This window comes from Drosophila eugracilis, unplaced genomic scaffold (assembly GCF_018153835.1).
Source record: "Drosophila eugracilis isolate 14026-0451.02 unplaced genomic scaffold, ASM1815383v1 contig_1005, whole genome shotgun sequence".
NCBI classification, from domain to species: Eukaryota; Metazoa; Arthropoda; class Insecta; order Diptera; family Drosophilidae; genus Drosophila; species Drosophila eugracilis.
The window spans coordinates 99,404-109,168 of record NW_024571771.1 but is presented as its reverse complement, the minus strand read 5'-3'; the positions used below and the strand labels follow the sequence as shown (position 1 = coordinate 109,168).

The following is a 9,765-nucleotide window of genomic DNA, read 5'->3' as shown; positions in this document are numbered from 1 at the left end:
AGCTGACGGCTATCAACATAAAAGGTTGATAGCTAGTCTAGTTGACGAGCGGTGTGGGAGGACATATGAAGTTTCCGGCTCGGAGTCCACCGGCTGGTGACCGGTTCCAGCTCCCCTGATTTAAACCTGAAAATGAAGAGAAAGAATTAGTAAGGGCAGAAGATACCAGATTTGGGGTGATATATTTTTTTATTTGTTGAGATATTTATTTATTTTTTATTTAATATTCAGTTATTTATTTGTATTATTATTTATTTCCATACGCATTTATTTACTTATATTACTATTTGTTTCAATACATATTTATCTATATTAGTGTTCATACATCTCGTGCTGGTGATATATATTATTCTTCGTTATTTATTTATTATTGTTTTGGTCGTAGGCATTTTGACCTGTTCAGTTAGTTTTTTTAGGCGTTAGGTTGTTTTTTCTGTAAAACATGGCAAAAGGTAACGACGTAGTGAAGAAGCACGGGTATTGGCTTCGATCTGCGTATCCTTTAGACGGGGACGACGAAGCACTATGGTCCTTGGAGGACGAGGGCGCTGCCGGCGATGGACCACCGCGTATATCGATGGGGTTGCATAGGACTCCGCAAGGCCGTCTGTGAGAGCCGCCGGAACAAGAGTTCCGAATGAACCAGGAACCTACCCCGAAGACGGACTTCGGAGCGGTTGGCTCGGCGGCAAACCGACTACTGCAGATGGAATCGCGAGGACAGGTTCCGTGCTCCAAAAGTGGATTCGGCTGTTAACGTCGCCAGGCAGCGGAGACCCACCGTAGGGCCCAGGAATCCGGCATCAGCGAGGCTGTGCACAACGAGATCCGGGAGGGTTTCTTGGAAATTATGAAGCTGATGAACAAGGTCTTTCGGCCCGCTGGTCAACGGCCCGGCTTCCACAGGGCCACTCTCCGGATCAGGGTCAGCAGCGGAGGGAGACGCCAGCATCGCAGTTTCCAGAACAGGATCTTCGAAGAGCGGTTCTCAAGGACCATCGGTCGGCAACCGCCGACGAACAAAGGCCACCAGCACTACGCCGAATAGGAAGATGACCACGAGGAAAAACCGGATCCCGAATCCTGGACCTTATCCGAGGCCGACGCACGACAGCTCGCGGATATCCAGGAGGTGTTTCTCTCGTTCGAGAAGGATGGCCTGGGAACGACCAAGCTGGAAACACACACAATCGAGCTGATTGAGGGAGCCAAGGTTATCAAGGATGGACAGTAACCCATGTCACCCGCGAAGCAGAAGGTAGTCGAAGATGAGGTGGACATGATGCTTGCGCTCGGAGTCAACGAGGAGAGCAAGAGCCCGTGGAGCAACCGGACTACGGTTGTGTCGAAAGCTGGAAAGGATCGGTTCTGCTTAGACGCCCGCAAGTTAAATTATCTGACCATCAAAGACGTTTACCCGCTGCCTAGTATCGACGGCATCCTGTCTAGAATTGATCAACTTTTTACATTTCCAGGTTGGATTTGAAGTTCGCATTCTGGCAGATCGAGTTGAACCCAAAAAGCAATGAACTGACAGCCCTACCAGTTCCTGGTCGGCCTCTTTACCAGTTCCGGGTGATGCCATTCGGACTTTGCAACGCGGCCCAGCGGTTGGTGAGGCTAATGGACCGAGTGATCCCTTTCAAACGTCTTTGTCTACTTAGATGATCTGTTGATACTCGGTCGTCCGGCAAGTCGCAGAATGCCTGAAAGCAGCGGGTTTAAGGATCGGAATGCGTAAGTCCAAGTTTTGTTTTAAATCATTGACTTACATGGGGTTTATCGTTTGTGAAGGTCGTTTACGGATGGATCCAGGAGGAGTAGCCGCAATCAGGAGGATGCCGGAGTCCAGATCAATGAAGGAGGTGAGAGCGTTTCTTGGGACTGCTGGATGGTACCGCCGGTTCATAAAGAACCTTGCGACGTTGGCCGCCCCGCTCGCCGAATCGCTGAAAAAGCGGGAAACTCGAAGTTTTCATTGAGTCCAGAAGCCAAGCTAGCTGTAGAGTCCTTGAAGATGGCATTGACGACTGCACCAGTCCTGGTGCATGCGGACTTCAAGAAGCATTTCTTCATTCAGTGTGATGCGTCACACGTCGGAGTCGGAGCGGTGCTTTTTCAGCGAGACGACGACGGACAAGAGCAGCCAATTGCCTTTTTCTCGGCCAAGATGAATAACCATCAGGTTAACTACACCGTAACCGAGAAAGAGTGCGTTGCAACGCTCATGGCCATCCGCAAGTTCAGGCCATACGTCGAAGGGATACCATTCACCTGCGTCACTGACCATGCCAGTTCGAAGTAGCTCATGTCCATGAAAGATCTGTCGGGACGGTTGGCGAGGTGGCTACAGCTTCAAGGATTCCACTTCAACATCGAGCACAGGAAAAGAAGTGAGAACGGAGTGGCAGACACCCTTTCACAGTGTTTGGAGAAGCTAGTGTTGAATCCGACGGAGTTTTTGGGTTTCGAAACCACCAAGTTTGCTGGAGAAGATTACCTCGGATTAGTGAAGGATGTGAACGGTAATTGGGAACACTTACCGGTCTTAAAGATCGAGGATGGTCTCATCTTGAAAAGAGTTTCTCCAGCGAATCCGGACGATGAGGTGGAAGGTTCTGAGTGGAAAGGAAACCACAGAGTCTGACCCACAGCATAATCGAGCGTGCGCATGCGGACCCAATAGCAGCTCATGACGGAATGGGAAAGACTCTGGAAATCCTCCGACGGCAGTTCTACTGGCCTGGCATGGTTCTCTAAGTCCGCGAGTTAGTACGTGCGATGTCTGCAAGGAGACGAAGGCGCCAAATTTCCGAATGCAGGTCGGAAAAGGTTGGCAGGTTGAAAAAAGGGTCCAGACGGAACAGACATTCCAGAAGCTGCATATCGATTTCTTGAAAAATATCTTTGGTCAAAGAAGGGTCATGCCTAGTTATTCATCGTGGTGGGCCATTTCTCAAAATTCGTATTAATGAAGGCCATGAAGGAAGCTACTATCTCGAACGTCGAGACAATTCTCGGCAGTTCACGTCAAAGGTCTTCCAAGAGGCGATGGACAGTTTTGGGATATCACACCTAAAGACTCCGGTATACTCACCCCAGAGCAACGCACCAGAACGAGTCAATCGAAGCGTGTTGTCAGCAATCCGGAGCTTTTTGGATAATGATCATCGGGACTGGGACGTGTACCTTCCGGAGATTGAGGTAGCACTCCGAAACGCGAACCACTCGGCTACAGGAGAAGCACCGTTTTTTACTGTATTCAGCATCACATGTTCCTGATCGGCGCCAACTATAGGTAAGCGAGGAAGCTAAAGTCCTTGTGTGACCACGAAATGGCTGGGATGGAGACGCAGATAAACTCCGGGTGATCCAAAAAAAGGTCCGAAAGAATCTGGAGACATCATACGAGCGAAGCCGCCAGCGTTATGACCAACGGGCTCGAAACTTCTTGGCCAAGCCAGGTCAGGAGGTGTATCGCCGCAACTTTGTCCTCAGTGTATTTGGCAAGTCCTTCAACGCCATGTTCGCAAGAAAAATCATTCAGGCTCGACTTGTGAAAGCCGTCGGCAACAAATCCTAACAATGCTAACGCCAAAGATATCCGGGCATGACCTGGAAGGACGGTCAAGACCTCTTCGTATGTAAAATTACCTTCTGCGATGTTTTTAAGTAGGAGCGTTTTAGCTGATTTGACAACCGCCTCCCAGAGGCCGCCTAAATATGGGGCTCTGGGAGGGATGAAGCAACATGAGAATCCCTTGCGAGCGCTATACGACTTTAGAAGTCTGGTGGATCCAGACTCCAGTAATGAACTTTGGAACTCCTTCATTTCATTGACAGCTCCAAAGAAGTTTTTTTCGTTATCGCAGTAGATCCACGCTGGGCAATAAACCTTCGAACGCAAGATAAGAAAGCATTAGTTGTAAGCTCGGAAACTAGTTCGATGTGGGTAGCCTTGGTTGCAAAGCAAACAAATATCGAAGCGTAAGTTTTGTACGGGAACTTGCTTCGAATTTTGTACCAGGTCAGGAAGGGCCCGCAGGAATCCTGTCACCAAGAATGGGCGTTCGCCAATAAGTCGATCTAGAGGTAGTTTTCCCATAATCTGGGACATAAGGCGAGGCTTGTATTGGAAGCAGTGAGTGCATTCCCGTGCCACTTGACACACTAACGGTCTGTTGCTGATGACCAAAACATTGCCCGAAGTAAGAAAATCAATACTTTCCGTCCGGCATGTAGGTTGCAACGGTGTATGAATGCGACGTATAGCCGTGTAAAGCGATGCTTCTTTGGCAAAATGGCTGCATGCTTAGCGCTGTATGGCAGATCAGAATTATCCAGTCTTCCTCCTACTCTAACCAGGATAAGGATTGCATTGCCGATACGGTTTTTTTCAAAATACGGTGAGTACTTGAAAGTTAGACTTTAATTTTTACGGAACTGCTAAGATATAGTATCTTTTCGGGACGACTCCGGCTAGACCCAGAATCCCCTGGGCGGAGTGTCCCCATTTTCCCACAATTCCCCAAGACTAATCATCGATATTCATCGACGTCTCACCGCACACACTAACACAATACGCAAAACAAGGCAAACTTATAACTCGTAGACTATATGACGGAAACGTGGCATTGTTGTTACGGGAAAGGTCAGGGCGCTCTAGTCGCCGTGGAAACTTAACTTCATGTGGGTGGGATTTCGACTACTGCACCTTTAAAGGTCACCTAATCCTGAGAGCTCCAAGGGACAAGGAAGGACGTGCATGGACGTACTCGTAGGGAAATATAATTCGTTGAAGGTAGAAGGTAGAAGGAAGTATATCCGACCCTATAAAGTATATATATGCTTGATCAGGATGAATAGCGAAGACGATTGAGCCATTTCCGTCTGTCCGTATGAACGCTGAGATCTCAGGAACTATAACAGATACAGAGATGAGATTAACCATGAAGATTCCTGAGGTCCATACGCAAGGTCAATACTTTCCGTCCGGCAACGGTGTATGAATGCGACGTATAGCCGTGTAAAGCGATGCTTCTTTGGCAAAATGGCTGCATGCCAGCGAAGCCGCCAGCGTTATGACCAACGGGCTCGAAACTTCTTGGCCAAGCCAGGTCAGGAAGTGTATCGCCGCAACTTTGTCCTCAGTGACTTTGGAAAGTCTTTAAACGGCAAGTTCGCAAAAAAATTCCTAAAGACTCGAGTTGTAAAAGCCCCATTATAGGCAGTGCATTTTCCATGTTGCATGACAAACGCATCAAAAATAAGTTTTTTTTCTTTCTGTTCTGAAAACCGAGTCTATTATAAGTACCGTAATTTGCTAGTTTTAAGTTTGAGTTTACTGTTATCATTATCAGTATTTCTAGTTTTTTTTATATCCGTTACTCGTAGGGAAATATAATTCGTTGAAGGTAGAAGGTAGAAGGAAGTATATCCGACCCTATAAAGTATATATATGCTTGATCATGATGAATAGCGAAGACGATTGAGCCATGTCCGTCTGTCCGTATGAACGCTGAGATCTCAGGAACTATAACAGATACAAAGATGAGATTAACCATGAAGATTCCTGAGGTCCATACGCAGCAGCAGTTAGGCTCTTAAAAACACATATTAAAGAGATGGCACTGCAACTTGCCACGAGTTTTTATCCCGCCACGCCCACTCTAACCCCCACAAACCGAAAAAAACTGTGGCGTCTATAATATTATTATGAATGCCTTCGTTTGACCTTGTATAACTTATTTTTGTTAATATCTATCGATTTTTGAAATCGGAATATTATTTCGCTATTTATGAAGAAATTAAGGTTATAAGGCCTCACATGGGCAGTGACGTCACTATCAGTTACTCAACATGCTTCCTCTGACAATAGGGATAGATTCATCTGGTGCTGACAAAAACGGTGAATCAATTAGGAAATGGGCCGGCGACAAAGTATCTTTATCATTTTTGTCGTGAATTCAAAATGGCTTCTACTTCTGTAAGGACGGTCAAGACCTCTTCGTATGTAAAATTACCTTCTGCGATGTTTTTAAGTAGGAGCGTTTTAGCTGATTTGACAACCGCCTCCCAGAGGCCGCCTAAATATGGGGCTCTGGGAGGGATGAAGCAACATGAGAATCCCTTGCGAGCGCTATACGACTTTAGAAGTCTGGTGGATCCAGACTCCAGTAATGAACTTTGGAACTCCTTCATTTCATTGACAGCTCCAAAGAAGTTTTTTGCGTTATCGCAGTAGATCCACGCTGGGCAATAAACCTTCGAACGCAAGATAAGAAAGCATTAGTTGTAAGCTCGGAAACTAGTTCGATGTGGGTAGCCTTGGTTGCAAAGCAAACAAATATCGAAGCGTAAGTTTTGTACGGGAACTTGCTTCGAATTTTGTACCAGGTCAGGAAGGGCCCGCAGGAATCCTGTCACCAAGAATGGGCGTTCGCCAACAAGTCGATCTAGAGGTAGTTTTCCCATAATCTGGGACATAAGGCGAGGCTTGTATTGGAAGCAGTGAGTGCATTCCCGTGCCATTTGACACACTAACGGTCTGTTGCTGATGACCAAAACATTTCCCAAAGTAAGAAAATCAATACTTTCCGTCCGGCATGTAGGTTGCAACGGTGTATGAATGCGACGTATAGCGATGCTTCTTTGGCAAAATGGCTGCATGCATAGCGCTGTATGGCAGATCAGAATTATCCAGTCTTCCTCCTACTCTAACCAGGATAAGGATTGCATTGCCGATACGGTTTTTTTCAAAATACGGTGAGTACTTGAAAGTTAGACTTTAATTTTTTCGGAACTGCTAAGATATAGTATCTTTTCGGGACAACTCCGGCTAGACCCAGAATCCCTTGGGCGGAGTGTCCCCATTTTCCCACAATTCCCCAAGACTAATCATCGATATTCATCGACGTCTCACCGCACATACTAACACAATACGCAAAACAAGGCAAACTTATAACTCGTAGACTATATGACGGAAACGTGGCATTGTTGTTACGGGAAAGGTCAGGGCGCTCTAGTCGCCACGGAAACTAAACTCCACGTGGGCGGGATTACGACTACTGCACCTTTAAAGGTCACCTAATCCTGAGGAGCTCCAAGGGATAAGGAACGACGTGCATGGCATTACTTTAGTGTCTCGACTAAGGTGGGTCCCTCACTTCTCGGGATTCCCTCGACCTAGTTTTTGCTATGGGACGGAGGGGCGAGAAAAGAACAGCTTATCTAAATCCGCATGCCCGACAAATGTTACAGGTTTGACATACAATATAATACTAATATAATTCTAGGTTTTGATTAATGGTCTCCAGGTCTGCCTAAGCCCGCCCGATGGCGGTTAGTGTCGAGAAAAAAAATCTGGTTCTGGCCAACTTCGAAACAAGTGCCGGGTGGTCGTCTCTGGACTGGAGCGTGGAGCGACGGCGCGTGGATTCAAGGGAGGATATATGTGGCCACGGAGCCCCCCTTGGAACAGACTCATCAGCGTACTCCGGAGGTGGCGGGATTGCGGGGCTGTTGAGGGCTATTGCCGCTGGGGAAGTTTGCTCCTCGTGATGTGCAGGAACGGTTTCTGCCGAGGTTATGACCGACGGAAACTTCCACTCCTTCCAAAGAAAGAAATACTTTCCAAAGTCACTGAGGACAAAGTTGTGGCGATACACTTCCTGACCTGGCTTGGCCAAGAAGTTTCGAGCCCGTTGGTCATAACGCTGGCGGCTTCGCTCGTATGCTGTCTCCGGATTCTTTCGAACCCTTTTTTTGGATCACTCGGAGTTTATCTGCCGTCTCCAACCCAGCCATTTCATGGTCACACAAGGACTTTAGCTTCCGCGCTTACCTATAGTTGGCGCCGATCAGGAACATGTGATGCTGAATACAGTAAAAAACGGTGCTTCTCCTGTCGCCGAGTGGTTCGCGTTTCGGAGAGCTACCTCAATCTCCGGAAGGTACACGTCCCAGTCCCGATGATCATTATCCAAAAAGCTCCGGATTGCTGACAACACGCTTCGATTGACTCGTTCTGGTGCGTTGCTCTCGGGTGAGTATACCGGAGTCTTTAGGTGTGATATCCCAAAACTGTCCATCGCCTCTTGGAAGACCTTTGACGTGAACTGCCGAGAATTGTCTCGACGTTCGAGATAGTAGCTTCCTTCATGGCCTTCATTAATACGAATTTTGAGAAATGGTCCACCACGATGAATAACTAGGCATTACCCTTCTTTGATATGCAGCTTCTGGAATGTCTGTTCCGTCTGGACCCTTTTTTCAACCTGCCAACCTTTTCCGACCTGCATTCGGAAATTTGGCGCCTTCGTCTCCTTGCAGACATCCCACGTACTAACTCGCGGACTTAGAGAACCATGCCAGGCCAGTAGAACTGCCGTCGGAGGATTTCCAGAGTCTTTCCCATTCCGTCATGAGCTGCTATTGGGTCCGCATGCGCACGCTCGATTATGCTGTGGGTCAGACTCTGTGGTTTCCTTTCCCCTCGGAACCTTCCACCTCATCAACCGGATTCGCTTGAGAAACTCTCTTGAAGATGAGACCATCCTCGATCTTTAAGTCCGGTAAGTGTTCCAAATTACCGTTCACATCCTTCACTAATCCGAGGTAATCTTCTTTAGCAAACTTGGTGGTTTCGAAACCCAACAACTCCGTCGGATCCAACACTAGCACCTCCACACACTGTGAAAGGGTGTCTGCCACTCCGTTCTCACTTCTTTTCCTGTGCTCGATGTTGAAGTGGAATCCATGAAGCTGTAAATACCACCTCGCCAACCGTCCCGACAGATCTTTCATGGACATGAGCTACTTCGAACTGGCATGGTCAGTGACGTAGGTGAATGGTATCCCTTCGATGTATGGCCTGAACTTGCGGATGGCCATGAGCGTTGCAACGCACTCTTTCTCGGTTACGGTGTAGTTAACCTGATGGTTATTCATCTTGGCCGAGAAAAAGGCAATTGGCTGCTCTTGTCCGTCGTCGTCTCGCTGAAAAAGCACCGCTCCGACTCTGACGTGTGACGCATCACACTGAATAAAAAAACGCCTCTTGAAGTCCGCATGCACCAGGACTGGTGCAGTCGTCAATGCCATCTTCAAGGACTCTACGGCTAGCTTGGCGTCTGGACTCAATGAACACTTCGAGTTTCCCGCTTTTCCAGCGATTCGGTGAGCTGGGCGGCCAACGGTCTCACCTCCTTCATTGATCTGGGCTCCAGGATCCTCCTGATTGCGGCAACTCCTCCTGGATCCATCCGTAAACGACCTCCACAAACGATAAACCCCAAGTAAGTCAATGATTTAAAACAAAACTTGGACTTACGCATTCCGATCGTTAAACCCGCTGCTTTCAGGCATTCTGCGACTTGCCGGAGGAGCGAGTATCAACAGACCCCCCGGAACTGGTAGAGAGGCCGACCAGGAACTGTAAGGGCTGTTAGTTCATTGCTTTTTGGGTTCAACTCGATCTGCCAGAATGCGAACTTCAAATCCAAGCTGGAAATGTAAAAAGTTGATCAATTCTAGACAGGATGCCGTTGATACTAGGCAGCGGGTAAACGTCTTTGATGGTCAGATAATTTAACTTGCGGGCGTCTAAGCAGAACCGATCCTTTCCAGGTTTCGACACAACCGTCGTCCGGTTGCTCCACGGGCTCTTGCTCTCCTCGTTGACTCCGAGCGCAAGCATCATGTCCACCTCATCTTCGACTACCTTCTGCTTCGCGGGTGACATGGGATACGGTCGATCTTTGATAA

At 47.8% G+C, this 9,765-nt stretch overlaps 2 protein-coding genes across 2 annotated transcripts; one reads left to right on the top strand and one right to left on the bottom strand.

Annotated features, from left to right (window-relative positions):
- The first annotated feature begins 1,237 nt into the window (after window positions 1–1,237).
- LOC121529981 lies at window positions 1,238–2,305 on the top strand. Its single transcript, XM_041818219.1, has 3 exons — window positions 1,238–1,475; window positions 1,665–1,737; window positions 1,795–2,305. Exons 1-3 carry the CDS (start codon window positions 1,238–1,240, stop codon window positions 2,303–2,305), a joined length of 822 nt encoding a protein of 273 aa, XP_041674153.1.
- Window positions 2,306–8,469: 6,164 nt separating this feature from the next.
- On the bottom strand, window positions 8,470–9,366 carry LOC121529962. The gene is made up of 3 exons (XM_041818131.1): window positions 9,332–9,366; window positions 8,819–9,274; window positions 8,470–8,731 (listed from the first exon to the last, which is right to left on the bottom strand). The coding sequence occupies exons 1-3, from the start codon at window positions 9,364–9,366 to the stop codon at window positions 8,470–8,472; spliced, it is 753 nt and encodes a 250-aa protein (XP_041674065.1).
- Between the last annotated feature and the right edge of the window lie 399 nt (window positions 9,367–9,765).

Excerpts from the sequence above, each read along its gene's own strand:
- LOC121529981 (XM_041818219.1), top strand. The coding sequence starts at position 1,238 with ATGTCACCCGCGAAGCAGAAGGTAGTCGAAGATGAGGTGGACATGATG. Across the intron at positions 1,476-1,664 it reads TCAACTTTTTACATTTCCAG|ATGATCTGTTGATACTCGGT; the intron begins GTTGGATTTGAA and ends TTGTCTACTTAG. Across the intron at positions 1,738-1,794 it reads GGGTTTAAGGATCGGAATGC|GTCGTTTACGGATGGATCCA; the intron begins GTAAGTCCAAGT and ends TCGTTTGTGAAG.
- LOC121529962 (XM_041818131.1), bottom strand. The coding sequence starts at position 9,366 with ATGCCTGAAAGCAGCGGGTTTAACGATCGGAATGC. Across the intron at positions 9,275-9,331 it reads GGGTTTAACGATCGGAATGC|GTCGTTTACGGATGGATCCA; the intron begins GTAAGTCCAAGT and ends TCGTTTGTGGAG. Across the intron at positions 8,732-8,818 it reads ACTGACCATGCCAGTTCGAA|GAAAAGAAGTGAGAACGGAG; the intron begins GTAGCTCATGTC and ends CATCGAGCACAG.